An 18,138-nucleotide genomic window follows, 5' to 3' on the forward strand; every position below is an offset into this window, starting at 1 on the left:
CTGGTACATTTCAGGTAATTATGGGGGATTTAAGTGTCCACCAGACCACAGTTTGTATTCTTATTCAGAGGGCCAGTGAGGCACTAGCTAAGTTATGGCAGAGGTTTATTCAAATGCCATCTAGGTCCTGTGTCAGGCGTGTAAGGACAGGTTTTCGTAAAATGGAGCAATTTCCGAAAGTGATCGGGGCATTTGACCTCACAAACATACCTACTTCAACGCAGAGTGCAGCAGATGCACTGAGGTTTGAAGTGACAGATAGTGCTAGCGCAGGTTTTCAATGAGACTTGAATCTGTACTTTACAAAGAAGGTGTTATCTCACAAGAAGTGGGATTCATTGCCATTCTTCTCAAAGGGCCTGTGCTAACTGATGTTTGTTATAAGGGCGACCTGGTTGTGTTCTAATTTGACAGTCAAGGTCATCCCAAAGGTGTTCTAAAGGTGATAGGTCTGGTGATTAGCCAAGGCAAGATGTATGGGTCCTCGTGTTAGCTTGTCCTGTTCTGTTGCAAGAACGTTTGTACAACAGGGTGGAGAAATTCGTCAATGTAACTCTGTCCCAATGATGTTTCCTTCCAAAATCATCAGATCTGTTTTGACTGGACTAGTGATGACACGTTGCAGGACTAATGACGCTGCACTGACAGGACTAATGATGCTACATTGACATGGCTACAGATGAGTAACACTGGAATAAGTAAGAGAATAAGGTCTAGAATAACATTTTATCAAGAGGATATCCCGATATCATAACAGATTTCGCTAATTCTACACACAAAGTTTGTCAGATATTATAGGAATTTGCACACTATTTCAGTACAGTTTTTTGTGACAGTCATACTAACTCATTCAGATAATCGGTCATGTCATGCCTTGCTGACGAATATGCCAAAGTCACGTATGTCTAACGGCTTGTCAAGGAACGTTTCAAAAAGACAGATTATGTCAAACTGTTTTAGGTTGCTTGTTAGGTCCTTAAAGTTCCACGATAGTATAGTTACATTTTGATGTGGAGTCAGTTCATGTTCATAGATAGCGGATGGTTGTTGTTCTTTAGCTCGGTTGATTGGTCATTTTGCTTGTCAATGCATAACATTGCCTTTCGTTGATTTGGAGTAGATGTCGATGCCGAAGGTTTGAACACAGTTGTACAGGCCTTGGAAGTAGTAGAAATGTTCTGTTGGTCACTCTGGTATTCACGTTAGCCTCGGTTTGAAGTATCTTTAGGCCGTAGGGGTTTAAACATTAGTTACCAACTCTAGTGGAAGCATGTTTTCCGTTCTCGCGTTGTTCGCCTATCGCCTGTGCTTAGTCAAGTCATTGGATATACCTACTGGGGATTTAGTGAAATTTGTTCTATTATGTAGTGTCTTCACGCTGTCCTGTTGGTGCAGGCTTAGCTATTAGTGGCCATGGCCGTCCACTGTCCTATTTATGACCCACACGGTGCCCACGTAAACTAAGAGAAGAGTTCAAGGTGTATTTGAGTTGATCCTATAGGAATTGTACACGTGTCCCGGAATAGGCTTTTATACCACCGGACTCGTTAAAAAGCATAAGGCCCATAGAACATATTGGACGTTAATAGTGCAGGGACGACGCACACTCTATGGTGGCGGAGAGGAGACATTGCTTTCTCGTCTTTAATTACGGCCGCGACAGGCGATACAGCGATAACACGAAATGAAAAAGCGATAACACGAGAAGAGAAAGCGATAGCACGAAAACGCGAAAACGACAACATCAGACGAGATAGTGGCAGTGCCAGAAAGCTATAGAGCGAAAAAGCAATAGAACGAAGCGAGAGTGTAATAAAGCGAATAAGTGATCGTGAGAGAAAGCGTTATTTCCCATAATGCCGTACATGAAAAAGTTTTTTGCTGATATTCAGTGATCCATTCCTAACAATTTCAGTGCTGTTTTTCCTTTTACACCAATAATTTTTCCACATTTTATAGAAGATTAATTTGTTAGAAATAGATACAGAATCCTAAGCATTCCTAAAACGTGAAAACGATAATTGAAACAACGCATGAAAATGCCCCACATTAAAATAGAATAGATAAATTGAAGATAAATGAAAACAATCAGACTTGCTGGCGTTCCATGATTTATTATTTTGGTACTCAAACATACATATACAGTGGAGGGACCCATAGCAATCTCTGGTTGTTTAACGTTTGAATATATTATATTCATGCATTGTTCCTGGTTGTTACAATATACTCATAGATTACCCAACTCATGTCTACCTGAAAGCGGATTATGGTCATAAATAAACAAAGGATGGCATTCATTTGCACCAGCAGCATTTCAAGTAGTTTCAGGTTCAACAGCTCATTTGTTATTTTTAAAATATTAAAATGAGTTATTTAAATACTTAATATATAATTAAAAACATATGCTATTTTATGTATTCTATATCAATTAACTTCCATGTGACCGTGTGTAAGTGCATGTATTTGTTTGCGTGTTCACGAAACCATCATCTGCAAACATCGTTGAAACGTTAACCCTTAAACATATTTGCTTTTTTTCAGATGCCCCGGTCTGTAGCTCTCTTCATAATCCGCACATGTCAGTGATAGAAGGCGAAAGGGTGACCTTTAATTTATCAGTACCAGCTTACCCCAAAGTCTCCTCCGTCCAGTGGTTGTATCAGGACAATCCCATCAACCTAACCAACCCAAGATACAGTGGTGGCACAGTCGCCATACCGTCTCTTACTATAGCCTTTGCTGCCAGGGATGACGCCGGTCTGTATAACTTCACGGCTAACAACACTGTCGGTGGGCTTGAAAAATCAAACTGCACAACTAACCTCACTGTTAACTGTAAGTACCCCAGATAGACGTACAAATTTCTTTCCTTGATCCAAGTTGCACGTGGGACTAAACTTGGTGACCAAAGATATTCTTACACATCTATCTTCAAAGGCTCGCGAAAGTTGGAAACATTTAAAACAAATGTCATCAGACTTTTATGGAGGAAACACTATGTGACACGCTTGACTTGACATTGATAACATCAATACATGCAATTTAGGAATTTTAGCAAAAAAAAGATATTGTGCCAGATTATGTTTGAAAAAATATTTATGCGTCAGATTGTTGGCGGGAAATAAAAATGTTCTGTCACAAAAAATAAATTGTTGAAAGATGATGCTATTTTCAGATTTTAGACATATAATTACTATTAAAGAAATATCTTGGCACAAAGAAGTTACAAAATTAATGTTTGTGTGAATATTGAGATTTCAATAGAGCTCCTGATTTTAAAGGTTTTGATGCTCCACAAGTGTTTTGAGCCATGAAAACTGTAGACAGAGCTTTTGATTTGATTTCCTTACATGCTCAGCAAGTGATTATATTTTGACTCATTATTTTATTTTGAACCATAAAAACTTTAGTTAGAGCCATTGATTTTAATGTCTTTGATTGCTCAGCAGTATATTCTATTTCGAGTCATAACAACTTTATATATCTGATTGTCATCAAGTGATTATTGTTTTAACCATAACACTTTGAGACGGGGCTTCTGAATTTAATGTATTTGATTGTCAGGAAGTATATACACCTAGATATTTAGCACCTCCTGGCCATGAGCATCGATCCCGTTAGTCGCCTCTTACCACGAGCATAGTCGCCTTTTGCGGCTAAAGACCCTATTCTACCCCAGATCTTCACGGATCAAATGTCTTGTGTAAGATGAGACACTTCAATAATAAAACACAGAGAACGATGCAAATGTTTAATATTTTAATTGCAGTAATAACACAGTTTCGATAGTTCTGTATTGAGCAAAATTGATAAACACGAAAACTATGGATCTAGGCAGTTCCAATGTCAGGTATGAACGACCATTTCTGTCACAAAACGTTCATTGTTATCTTGCAAAGATAATCACAATCCTGAAATTCAATCGCGAGTGTAACCGCCATGTGCCTGGATGACAGATTCTACCCTTCTCCTCATTCCTCCAGTGAGTCTTCTGATACGATCAAGAGGTAACTGCTGCAACTCCCGATGCAATGCAGACGCTAAAGCTGCCACATTCTATTCTGGTGGATCCATTGCCTGCAGCCGACATCTGGATGCATAGCGGGCCAAGGCAAAGTGTCAATAGCGTATCCTTGTAGAAATCCAGTCGCAGCACGTACATCGATGGGGGTCTAACATTGTCGTCCATAAACACAGCTCGAGTGACAAGCGCATGATTGTCAGCATGTGGCACAACAGGATTGAGGATGTCCTGGATGTAACGATCACTGCTTTGGTAACGAGACCCCACCATACGGGACTGTTTGTACACTGTTCCTGAGGGTATACGCAGTGTTTCTGTGTCTTCAAATCCGCATTCGCCCATATGTGACTTGCAACAAGAATATGCCTTTATCAGACCAATCCGTCGCCACGTCCTCAGATTCCAATGACATCGAGCCATACACTAAGCAAATCAAAGTCTCTGATGATGAGCAGTTAGCAAGGGATAACTGGTGTCCCTTCATCAATTCAACCCAAATGATTTAGCCGGGTTTAAACAGTTCTGGTGGACAGATGCGATCGAGTTGGCATTTCTTAGAGCTTTACTCATATCAAATGGTTGTCGCCTCACAAAAAGTGCTAGAGACCTGCCTTCCCATACAGTTGTCTTTCGGGGTGGCCCTGGTCGTAGACGATCCTTTACTTCACGTGTCTGCCCGTGTCTTGTCACAAGTCCGCTGATGACACTATGTTAATATCCAAGTTGACGTCCAATGTCTCTATACGACATACCTCTGTCATCCATGCCAATAATTTGCCAATGGAATGCCTCCGTCAGCCTTCTGCGTGCCATGGTTACAGCCATTCTCTGAACGAGTGTCATGACAATTGAATTTTTATTAACAGTTATATCACTGTTCTTTATTTTGTCAGGGGATGCTTAATTAATTTCTAGGTGTATATTTTGAGCTATAACTGCAACAAACTCTTGTTTTACAGACGGCCCTGATCTAGACTGCTTCAACCCAACTGCAACAATCAATGAGATGGACCGTTATGTCTTTGCAATTAATGTTACATCTTATCCGAAACAGTCACGTGTTGACTGGTTCAAGGGGAATAACCTTATCGACAGAAATGACACTCGTTTTGCCAAAGGTAACGTCAACATTCCGTCCTTAACGCTTATGAATGCTAGCCGTAAGGACACCGGGAACTACAGCGTCAATGTCACCAACGACGTCACCAAACAATTTGTTCACGATTGTCACACCAACCTTATAGTCCAGTGTAAGTTCCAGATAGTTTTCAATTGTTCAATGTTTAATGACAATGTGCTTTTATGTGCTACGAACTGCATTTCATAGTTAAACATACAATTTTGCATATTTCCGTGTGTCTTTGTGAACTTGAAATTCACAACTTATAGTGCCTTCACTTCAGTGTTCCAAAATCTTCAGCATGGTAGGAAATGGTTAGAGTAATCGATGATAACAGGTACAACCTTCATATCAATTGATATAAATTTAGAAGTTAATTACATAGAGAATCTCATACGAGTTGATAAAAGTGGAAAGACTCTGTGGCTTGCCGAGGAGTTTTACCACTTTTAACAACAAGTGTTGATATATTTGATGTCAAAAGACACGAGGGTGAGATTTTATTTATCATCCAACATCCATCTTCCTTTTTCAGTGTGTAGACCGTAATAAGCAGTTTCTTAAGTGTAAAAAGTACTGCTAACAGCTTCAGTAGCAGAGCCATTAGTGATGTCATTTAATTGTGATGTCATGGTAACCAATGACGTCACAATCGTCTGCAAAGCATTGTGATGCAATGTCATTGCTACAATATCTACAATGTAGGTATCGCTTGACCTCACCTACGCGATATCTCCTGTTTGGAGCCAGTTTTAGATGATAAATCACAGTTCAAGCAATTCACGTGATTGTGAGAGTGTTTCATCAAAATGTAAGGTTTTTTCAAAGGGTAGAACAACTTCGGAATGGAAAGCAGCTAGTCATACTAAAATGTCAATCCTAATTAACCTTTTCTCGTCAGGAAAAAAACTCTCCTTACATGCTTAGATTGAATTTTATGTTTAATCTTTGATATTACATTACATTGTCAGACCGACCAAGCTGTAAGCTACTACATCCAACTCCATATGAGATCAATGAAGGTAGCAGCATTACAATCAACGTCACAGTAATGTCGTTACCTCCTCCAACGTTTGTGGACTGGAATCTGAACGGCACCGCCATCTCCAGAAACAACTCTCACTACAGTGGCGGTAACGTCACGGTCCCATCCCTTACCATAAGCGACATCCGACGAAATGGCACTGGGTTTTACTCCATACAAGTAACAAATATCGTGGGTGGAGTTACAGATATATGTCGGGTCTTCGTCAGAGTCCTATGTAAGTATTTCTGTAGCCAGATTGATCATGAACACTATATATGTTATTAACTGATGCTGGAACGATCGGACGGGTTACATCAAGTCGGACCCGTTATCTCGAACACAGCGGGACCAACTCACTCACTCAATCACACATTATGAAAATCCAGCGTTGAAAATAGACTGATAATTAGGCCATTGACTGTTCTCTCACGGTGCGTCCTGTCAATAACGTGCGCAGCTTTCTCCGAGATAGATTTTGAGAAACGTCATGTTCGTAGTAGCTTTTATATACACAAACATCACCAAGTTAGAAACATGTGCATTCAAAAACTCTAGCTTCAGACCCGGTTCATTGAAGGTGAGGGCTTGTTGGCTTTGTGATTTATTACAAGTAAGCATGTGATGTATCTGAAATTGCTTGTAATTATCATCAGCTACATCATTGTTCCGTTCGGAGCTCGAAAGATTCATATCACGAGATCGCATCGGTTCACATGAGGATGATATTTCTAACGACTGTCCACTTTGTCCAAGGAGCAGTACTCTCATTTACAACACGGTGTTCAAGGTCGAAAGTAGACGCGATAAATGTTGTGATGATCTTTCGACATCACATTTTGTTTATTGGTGACGCTTTGAATCGTTTTATGCCACGATGCTTGCACTACTACAGTACAGAAGTGAGAGTCCGTACACTCAGGCTGTTTGAAGTGTGAAGCCCATTTCTGGTGTCCCCCTTCGTGATACTGCTGGAGTTTTGCTTAAAGCGCCGTAAAATCATACTCACTGTCAAATTCGATTTAAAACGTATTTGATCGTAAGACCTGAGATAAATCACAGGTTACTGCAAATGCTTACAGAATGGATATATTCACGTTAAATATGTCAATTATACGGTTCTGAGATATACGCGTAGTGTGTCTATGCATCTACATCTTCCCGAGGCAAGAGAGTTAACTGACTTTAAAAGTCCAGTTTCCACCCTTGCCGAAATTGGCTGGAATTACTGGGCTCGATCGTAGCGCCACCGGTGGCTATTACCAGCTATATCCCTTCTAAGCCTCTCCTATGGACCAATCAGATTCCACTACTCGTATTACTTGCGTTTGCTTCACACAAAATGTAGAGTTATAAACCTGGCTATTTTTGTTAAAGAATATTTAATTATTTTTGTGCTCTGTGAACGACATCCACCCCACCTCGAGACCAAGTCCAAGATCCGTTTAATATATCAACCAAGTTTTGTTGATCGATATTGAAGGGCATGAACTCCACCACCTTTTGGGGGGAAGTCCAAATTGATTGCACACTGACCCCCCTCCTCTTATTTAGAATTTGAAACTACTATTACTAAATCAAGAGCCTTCGTGCATTTATTCTTTAAAGAAGGTCAAATGATGATGAAACATTATTCCTTAGAATTTGGCTTCTTTTACAGCTTTAATAGGAGTGTCATCTAAAAATATTTCCGGTTCATTTCTTCAACAAAAAGGAATACAGTTTGTTTTGGAGTTTGAAAATTTAAATTAATTTTCTAAAGACCATTATGTTCTTTTAAAAACATAATTGCAGTTGCCGTTCAATAGTATTCATATTTTTGCCACAAAAAGAGTTCCATCAATTGAATCACTTAAAACGTTTTATAAACTGTTGATCTTTATGCTAAATAATGTGACAGACAATATACTCAATGTGGGACACCATGATCCTGATGATGACAGGACTGAGCCCATGCCAGTCAAAAAATAAGTGGATATTATATATATACTCACACGCAAAAAAAAACGCGAGTGGTTTTAATCAAATAGGTAACAAACACGGAACTATAAACTGATACGAGTTTTAGCATGTAGTGAAGCCTGATGGTGTTATCAATATTTTTTGTTGCATTTTGGAAGCCTCGAGTAAAAACGCAACATAAAACAACGAATCGCCAAAACGCACCATTTCAATGAATATGTGGGTATCATGCACCAATTTCTCGCGAAATCGAAAATGCACGAACTGTCACGAATTGTAGTGGGTATAAAACTGTGCAGTCTGGTCATTTTGGTCGAAATAAATGGCCAACCTCAAGAAAATTGCAACAGAAATAATTCATATTTTATGTTATTTGGTAGCATGTCAGCTTTCAGGAAAAAAAAGTCTACCAAAATCAACTCATGGGAATGACCTTTCTCAAGGTCACAAGATATAGGCCTATATAATTCGTATTTTCGTATTCTTGGATATTTGTAGGAAGGAAGAGATTCAAATTTATTATAGTTTTCTTTCTAATATAACTCAATTAAAGAACAATCTGGGTATACAACTTTTATTTACTTTCTAAAAAATATCACGGGGACAATTTAATTTATTATAATAGTTCAAGGTCAAATAGAGGACATATATGAAGAGTGGCCGAGAAGTTAAATGTTGCCATAGATTTTCAAATATTGGAATGAAGTCATACATATTATATTCAAATGTAAGAAAATCACACTTCATATATCATTTTAAGAACTTAATGTACTAATTGTGGAAGAAATCACCTAATTGTGTGTGTGTGTGGGGGGGGGGCGTCATACATAGCCATTAATAATTGTAGCCAGTGACAGTCTGAGGTAACAATGAGCAAGCCTCCAAGCCTCCGACTGAAATATTTGCTATTTTATGTTATTTGGATGCAAGTTTTGACGTTTATATAATTCCAAAGACAATGGATGATTTTGATAAGTCAAGTGTCCTTCAATACAAGTTTTACAATTTCGTACAAGTGATAATATTTTGTCCGTAGAAACGGGTCGTGGCAGAATGTTCCTTTGATTGAGACTCTGCCCGAATTGTGATTCGCGTACAATGGGAAATGAATATCATATGTTCCAGTGTACTTGTTTTAGATTTGAAAGAAAATTATTACCAAACTATTGTCGTATAAATCCCAACTTTTATAAACTCCGAGCTCTGCCAGTAAATAATCGAGCCTGGACCAGACAATCCAGTGATTGACATCATGAGCAGCGATCCACGAAATTGGGATCGATGACATGTATCAACCAAGTCAGCGAGTCTGACCACCCGATCCCGTTAGTAGTCGCCTTTAACGACAAGCACAGTCGCCTTTTACAGCAAGTATATATGATACTGTGATGTTGTTGTGCTAGATGTAAATAATATAACGTAGCTGTTGTTTGGAAAGATAATCCAGTAATAAAACACTTACAGAACAATAATCATCTTTAATGTCAATTATATCATGTATGCTATTTCTCATATCACTTTAATACATTGTAATTTGTATGTGTATCATGTTTGGGAGAGGCATTCAGATAAGTAGAATTAGCTTGTTTGCCAATCCCTCCACTTTATGGAAATAAATATGTTAATATCATAAAGAACTGGAACTTGGTAACGCATGGGTAGTTGGCCGACTATAGTCTATATTCTGGTGAAAGGGGCCCCGGCGAAACTCATGTCAGCCGGTTATCTAGTACTGTCGCTGATACGCTGAGTGAACACAGGCTATACTGACTATAGATTCATTTATTTTAGTGAGCGAATCTATTCAATTTGAGTATAAGTACAAGAAAATAATAGACTATTGCATAGCATAGCAATATGGCAAACGCTAAAGTGAGTGAGTATGGTTTCACGCCGCTTTTAGCAATATTCCAGGTATATCAAGGCGGGGGACACCTGAGTTAGTGAGTTGGGTTTGACGCCGCTTTTGACATTATTCCAGTTATATCACGGTGTGTCAGCTTAATGTGGAAGGAAAGCCCGAAGTGATGCAGGTCTTAGACGTTTACCTCTTCGGTGAAACCCACGAGCACGGGTATGGTGCTGACAAACCTAGAATGGTAATCGGGGCGAACCGGGATTCGAACCCACAATCATAGGTTTCTGGGGTGCCCAAGGGACGCAACTCTGCACAGCGAATCGCGACGCCTTAGACGATTGGGCCACCCGTGCCCCCGAGAGCAATCCCATTAAAATCAGATCTTAGTTCTCGCTACCGCTAGACAAAGATCTGATGACATCCCATTACGGGTCACTTAAGAACGACCTTTCTCGAATTTTGACCGACCAATGAATGACTGACAAGAAAACGACATCTGCCAATCAGAAGGCAGCTTTCTCGAGCTTTACGACACTAGTTTCAAACTGGCGACGACGCTTCGAAACATATTTTGACGTATTCTCGATTAAAAAAATTAAAACTGATAAGAAGAACACACTCGAATGGCTTATAGATGGCCTGGATTGTATGGACATAATCATAAAACCCGTAACTGTCGTTCGGAATACCCCGTGTCAAATATTTCGTGGTTGCATGATTAGAAAACACGTTCCGACTGTCACTTTCATGATCTGGTAAGCGACGCTCTGATTGGTTGGATGAAAGGTCGTTCTGACGCGACCCCTAATGGGATGTCCTCAGATCTTTGTTTGGCGGTAGCGAGTACAAAGATTTGATTTTAATGAGATTGCCCCGAGGGACACCAGAAATGGGCTTCACGCATTGCACTCATGTGGGGAATCGAACTAGGGCCTTCGGCGAATAAACACACAAGTGCCTCGCTGTATTCAAAACAATCTTTGGGGACAGTATTTGGTCTACTCCTGCTACAAATTTAGTTTCAAGTCAAGAAACGGAAACTGGCGCTGTTGTCTGAGATCATGCCGTTCCAGAATGGTAGCCGTAATTCTGAAAGAAGAAAAATGTCTACAGCATCGAGCCAAAAGAGAGTAAAGTTTTTTAAATTCCTATATATTTCAAGTAATTACATCTGCATCTGCTGAATTTTCCTGGTTCCGTTTTTCACCAATTTCCCAGACAAAAAAAAAGTTACAAGCCGGTTAAAAGAGTTAATTTTGTGACTTTAAACAGTAAAACAAAATGCACTCAAGACGAGAAATGTCAATATCGGATGTTTTAGAAATAGGTAACTTGTTCCGATATCAATATTGTCAAGATTGGTTTTAAAACGTAATGAATTTAATTACGTACGCATTACGCAAATGATTATACATCATGTCACTCATGGGCTTCCATACATTTTTTATTTTATCAAGGAGGGTCCACTTTTCGATATAACTTTATTCATAATTATGTTTCTAATAATTGTAACAATGTTGGATGAATTTATAAAAGACAGGAATATGGTTATCGGTCGTGTTTAACACACAGGTTCTCTGCTGGTGCGGCCGTAGTTACATAGCAGACGACGCTTCACAATGTATGGTTGATGAGCATGTTAGAAGTATATTGGAAGCCAACTGCTATTATTTTCATCATTATTAATTACATTTTTAAATAAATGTGTATTTGTCAACTTACCATGAAATAATACGGCTCCGTTATCGTTGTTGTTTTTCTGAATATTTTCCAAGGCACTAGCAGGATCACTACGAATTATCTCCCTTTGCGAGCTCTTCTTGATGTACGGCGGCCCGTAGATGCCTTATTCTCCTCGTTGGTTTTTATCTCTTTTGATGCGGGAATTAACCATTTTCCCGAAGGTTGATTTTGGTAGACTTTTTATTACAAACTCAAATACATTCAATTAACAGGAAACAGTCGTAAAATATTCTGTTGCAAATTTCTTGAGGTTAAATTACAGAATGACCAGACTAATGGTGGCGCCCAGTCAGGACGATCTGATCGATAATCATGATCTATGTTGTGATAAAACGGGTCTTACATCGCGAAATGCCTCAAATCACGCGAGCACGTTGATTAAAAACATGAAAAGATTTGGAAAATATCTGCTGACAACGAGTTGGGGGTGCACATGCTTTGCAAATCCTGCAATCGACCGAAATCTGCACGACGGTTTACGAACCGGATTTCGATTTCGGTGCGCAGTTTTGATTGGACTATGCATAGACTCGTTAGTCCAGCCAAAATGTAACTCCATAATACCAGCCTAGTTCGGCAAGGGTTGAAACTGGACTTTTGTAGTCAGTTAACTCTCTTGCCTCGGGAAGATGATGCATCTATGATGTTTTGTTGTGTATAGCGAGAGACAATCGAGAATTTTCCTCATTGCTACCGATGCCCCCATTCGAATGACCAGTTGTTGTCAAACACTGAGCCGTCCGCGTGGTATTAAACACGGTTTACTAAAGGTTTATTGTTATTAAACGTGTGATATCCTCTGGGCGTGTAACAAAGCCGAGTGAGTGACACGTGGTCTTGGGATTTACACAAAAGTCGGCTCACCAAGGTTTGTTTGCACTTTATGTTCCTGACTCCTGTGGATGAAACTAGGTTTGGAAATGTTGCAGGTGATATCTGTTTTTGACTTTATTCCGGATTTTACAACCTGATAACGGTTCAAAATTCATATTCAAAATAGTACGCTCAAAGTTTGAACCGTGTCCAAGATTCTTAGGTGCACGAATTGCCTTCCAGATTCGTTTAACTTAGATTCTGGTATTCACTTGTTTTTGGTTCAAATTTCGCTCCGACTATGGAATTTGGTCTGGTGTCCCTCGCCGTGATATTGCTGGAATATTGCAAAAAGCGGCCTTAAACCATGCTTATTCACTATGATATTTGGTATATCAGAACACATCCCTATTGAGTTAACCAAAGTGGTAAATGTTTCCTTCCTCACTAACCTCACGTACCAGACAGCTGAATTCTGTTAACTGCGTTAAACTTCCTTCCTTTTGGCTCATTCCTGTAACTCTTTCTCTGTTACCTACTGAATATGACTCTTGGGTTTTTAAATACCATGCACCGTGAATTTTGGTTTCGTCAAAGTGGTTAACACTATAAGCTGCCATACGATCACTGAACATACTTCTGAACTGTACTTACTAACTTACTTGTTCATGTTAAGGGATACGCAATCATCCATACATTGAAAGAAATAATCTTATTTTGTCTTACAGATCGCCCCGAGTGCATTATTCTCTCAAATACCACCTTATGGGTCACGGAATATTCTTCAATCACAATCAACGCCGCAATCGACGCCGTCAAGTCACCAACCACGGTCGATTGGAAACTCAACAACATCCTTGTCAATAGGACAGGGGACCGGTACACAGGAGGCAACAAGCATGAGAACCCGTCGTTGAACATCTCGGGCATCACACGTTGCGATGCGGGTATATATACCCTGACTGCTTTGAACGGCGTCGGAAGCGTTTTGAACGAGTCAAACTGCAACGTCAATGTTTCTGTGCAATGTAAGTAGTTTACTCAATTCCTTTGTCGATGGTGTGTTGAATGTATTTTATATGGAAAAACGTCAACTTATTCTTTTGAGTGAATGAGTGAGTTGGGTTTATCGCCGCTTTTAACAGTATTCCAGTTATGTCACAGCGTGTCAGTTTCATGTCGGATGCAGGCCTGAGACGTTTACCACTTCGGTGAAACCCAAGAGCACGGGTATGGTGCTGAAACATAATCGGGGCGAAGCGGGATGCGAAGCGGGATGCGAAGCGGGATTCGAACCCACAATCATAGGTTTCTGGCGTGTCCAAGTGACGCAACTCTGCACAGCGAAATGCGGCGCCTTAGACGACTTGGCCATCCGTTCCCCATAATATTTTGTAACAATTGAGTCTGACCAGATGTACAGATGTTCCAGCTCCTGTATCACTGAAGATTTACATATTGCTTTCAACTTGTGTACTCCTTTAACACCCTGGATGCCGAGTTTTATATAAGTTCTGAAAATTAAATGTTGTGGTAGAACTGGGGTCGCGAGGCACTGGGTCTAGCGCTGACGATACATGTACGCACAAAATGTAGAATACAACACTACCAATCACAGGGTGTATTATTCATTTTAAATATTGGTTGTATTTGACTAACAGACAGTGTTAAGTGTTATCCTTAATTTTGTTGTGCGAATAAAAATAACACATTTCACTACTTTTAATCATACACCGATAAAGGTACTACGCGACATTTTGTTACATTTACCTTTACAATTGTCGTCCGAAACCAGTTTCCATGTGAGAAAAAGCTTGGATGAAATCAAAGGAAATCAAAGGAGATCTCCGAGGATATATTGCTGCAATGACGAGACCTCAGCGGTTACCATGGCGTTGCTATCAAATGACATCACTGTTCTGTCTGTCTCTGAAAAGTGTGAGCTGTACTTTCTACGCTCAAGACACTGGTTATTTGCATTTAGTAGTTCACGAACTAATAAATGGCTTCATTGCGCAGTATCCAAACCCTAGGCTAATTACTGCTGTAACTGAATGACACCTGTAACTAAATCATCCCGAGTCGGCCCCTGCTCCATGCTATGGGCTAGAAGAGTCAACCTTCCTTTGTTCCATCGTCTCTAGTCGGCCATTCGCGCACCGGCTCTCTTCAAGTACACACATTATTCGCTTTTCTATTTGCTTTCGCTTTGTTCGTTTTGCTTTATTCACAAACGATATCGTTTTCCGATTTATGCTTTAAATACCCAACAATGTCATCGCTCATTGTATCGGATCTATTTCGCTCAACTCCCGAAATTTACCCCAGGCACATTTACCACTTGTTGATTACCGTCTACATCAACCCGACATTCCGCGATGCCTCCAAAGAGAAGAGCAGCCATCAAACACAAACTCGTGAGAGGAGTCAAGGACAACCGAGCGTGTACATGCCACAGCCGATGGTGAGTTTTATAATAACATGAATAACGAAGGTGGCATCCACACAGCTTCTTAATGCCACACAGGCTACTAACTCGGGTAATATGCCCCTATTTCACTACGACCACGAATATACCGAATCACCCCGAAAAGGAAATTTTTCATGTTCGTAGATAAATGTCAGTCATTTCTTGAAGTTCTTACATGAATCTTATTTGTTTCCCAAACATTCGTACAGTTCGCGGGAATTCGTCGAATCGGCGAGAAAGTTTTTGTTTGTCAAAAACAGTCGTGGAAGGGTCCCTGAACTGCAATTTCATGGCTGTATCGTAATCCATTCGTAAATAATTCTTATGTTCCGTAACAGCTTCGTAATCGATTCTTTTGCATTCTTGGCTATTCTTAGCGATTCGTGGCACCCAAAATCCCGAAACAGCCACGAATGTCCCGAGTCAACAAGGAATCATGTAAGAATTATGTAAGATCAACATTCGGCATATTCGTAACTTAGACGTAGGTGATTCTTACAATTCGTGCATGATCCGTACATGAATCTTGTAATTCGTACATGTTTCTTAACCAATTCCTGGAATTCTTCTTACATTATTTGCCGAATCGTCACAAATTTGGAAAGTTTCCGATTCGGGGTGATTCGAGATATTCTTAGTCGTAGTGAAAAGGGGGCATAACCAGGTAAACCAGCAACTGGAAAAAAATCCCTCAGTTACTGGAACAGTCATCAACCAAGTAAGCAGCAACCGACCGTGACAAACTCGACTTCAGCTTCAGGGAAACATCACCAGCGAGGTATGCTGGGGGACTGTGATAAATCTTGTTGTGGCAGGTACAACTGTAAGTTCCTTCACAAATGTGATGCGGCAGAAAGTCTTAATGAACTAGGACCTGCTTTCGGGGGAATCGGGTCCAACAGACCCCAAACAAGCCCAACCGATAAGAATGGTAAATTCAGTGGCCCATTCCCCCGTGGATATCAATGAAATGGCATCCTGGTTACACCAGTTATAGAGTTGTGAGGTTTCACTTTTGTGTTTCAAGCTTGAATTCGATGAGCTGCCTTGCTCAAGACTTGCGATCAGCAAGACACTGCAAGCTACGTCAAACAAAAGCTTCAAAAGGAAGTTGACCATGAAAGGATGCCGGGACCCTTTACGGACATCCCCTTAGACAACCTGCAAGTATCTCCAATAGTCCTGGTGCCAAAGAAACAACCATGCCATGTTCAACATTCGGGTCAGCATGCCGATCATGTCCGTCTAATTTACCATTTATCTTATCCCAAATGCAAATCTATAAACAACTATAGATGCAGAGGCCTGCTCCGTGGTGTTTGTTAGATGTGAAGAAGCTATTGACATGGTTCCACAACTGGGAAAGGGGCCCTAAATTCGTGATCTATCCTTTGTTCCAGCTAGTTGGCCATTCGTGCACCGGATCTCAAGTACACACGTGCACGTGTTTCGCCGTACCAATCACTCTCTCCCCCGCCAAGTTTGTTGCTCATCCTCTAGCCTTATTCAATCTGTATTTGTCCATTTCATTTTCAATTTTTATTTCTCTTTTTCTTCAGCTTTTATGTATGTAAATAAACCTGTAACTAAAATGGTTTCCACAATGCTTGTATTCATGTAAATGAATATGTTCTAATGATACTTGTTTATATGAAAATAAACATGGTTTAGTGTCTGTACATTTGTCAAGGCCTGTCTCAACAATGAACAATGTCGAGGTGTGCGTGGTTCTTGTGGGATGCCCTGCTAGTAGAGAGTGAGTGAGTTAAAATTTAATACAAGATAAAAGCGGGCTATAGATCGCCAGCCACTGAAGGTAGACCACCACACTGGGGACCATGGGGACTTACAGCACCTTTGCTACCTGCGTTGACCCCAGCAGGATTTACATCATCCCTTCAGTAGCTGGCGACTGTACCCAATGTTAGCCACAATTAAAATTAATTACAAATATTCTACGTTTAAAAGAGTAGTAGGCAGAAATATTCTTTGAATGACGTGGACTTACGATATCCATTTAGGGGGACAATAATTTTACGGACAATAATTTTACGCTATGTCAACCACCATTGAGGATACAGCCAGTAAAAAACTCAGATATAAATTCATATTTTAATAAGGTCATTTGTTTTATACTAAACATATTATCAAAATTTAAAACAAAGTTACGTGAACTTTAATGACAGTTGGGTAGATGCAATCATTTGGCTAACTTTCCAATAGTTTGAGTATGGGTACTTAATCGTCCATAGTTTTCCTTGAAAGGTCCCTCCTCCCATAGTTAAAAAAGAGCGGTCACCCTCCCATAGTACAGCATGATTTTTGCAAAATTATTTTGTGATACATTCTCGGGAGAAGATACAGGAAATGTGTCCTATAATCTTCACTAACTTCAGCAAAATATAACAGGTTGGGGATGCAGGTTTACTGGATTTCCTCTGAATGATGTTGTCAACGCAGGCTTCCATCTCCGCAGATGTCCTCTACGATTAAATAATAAATTAATGCATTTATGAAAATGATCTGGTTTGTTTATTCCGTGTAATGAACGATAATCATTCATGTTTGGCCCCATTCAAAACATTTCCCTTTTATTAACTACCATCCCTTATACGTAAACTAAATACTAGATTTTTCTTTTTCATGTTTTAGATATAACACATATACGAAAATTTGTTCTTTTTCAAAGTGACTCCCACACAACTGAGCTTTCTGTTCGATAACTTGAGGGCGTATGAATAATAATATTAGTAGTATTTTACGGACAGGCATATAATACGAACCAGCGCAAATGTATCAACAAACCATACCTTTTAGCTTCGTATTGCCACAGACCTGTGCCCTGTCCTCTCAGCGATAAGCTGTTCGTCTAGGCCAGAGTCATACAGACGTGTTGCAGTGGTGGCCCTCAGGGAGTGGTTGGAATAAAAACTACTAAAACCTGCCACTTTACACAGTCGTCCGAAAGTGCCTCTTAAAGGATGCAATCCATTCGTAATGTCAGCACACTATGTATTGTCTCTCACAAATTTCAAGGGCCTAAAGTAAAATGCGGTGCATATTCCGTCTTTAGGTCTGAACATAACATAAAAAAAACAAAATTAATACAAACACATGAGTTTTC

The 18,138-nt window shown here is 39.9% G+C and overlaps 1 protein-coding gene across 2 annotated transcripts in view; it reads left to right on the top strand.

The window, feature by feature from the left end:
- LOC124118011 (hemicentin-1-like) overlaps positions 1–18,138 on the top strand; it is a 208,306-nt gene that overhangs the window by 89,140 nt on the left and 101,028 nt on the right. For both annotated transcript variants that reach the window (XM_048386729.1, XM_048386730.1), the window contains exons 6-9: positions 2,542–2,835; positions 4,984–5,274; positions 6,116–6,406; positions 13,273–13,572. In XM_048386729.1, the coding sequence (XP_048242686.1) occupies positions 2,542–2,835; positions 4,984–5,274; positions 6,116–6,406; positions 13,273–13,572 (1,176 nt within the window). The remainder of the gene's footprint in view (positions 1–2,541; positions 2,836–4,983; positions 5,275–6,115; positions 6,407–13,272; positions 13,573–18,138) is intronic.

This window comes from Haliotis rufescens, unplaced genomic scaffold, assembly GCF_023055435.1.
Source record: "Haliotis rufescens isolate VD_foot unplaced genomic scaffold, xgHalRufe1.0.p SCAF_10, whole genome shotgun sequence".
Lineage (NCBI taxonomy): Eukaryota > Metazoa > Mollusca > Gastropoda > Lepetellida > Haliotidae > Haliotis > Haliotis rufescens.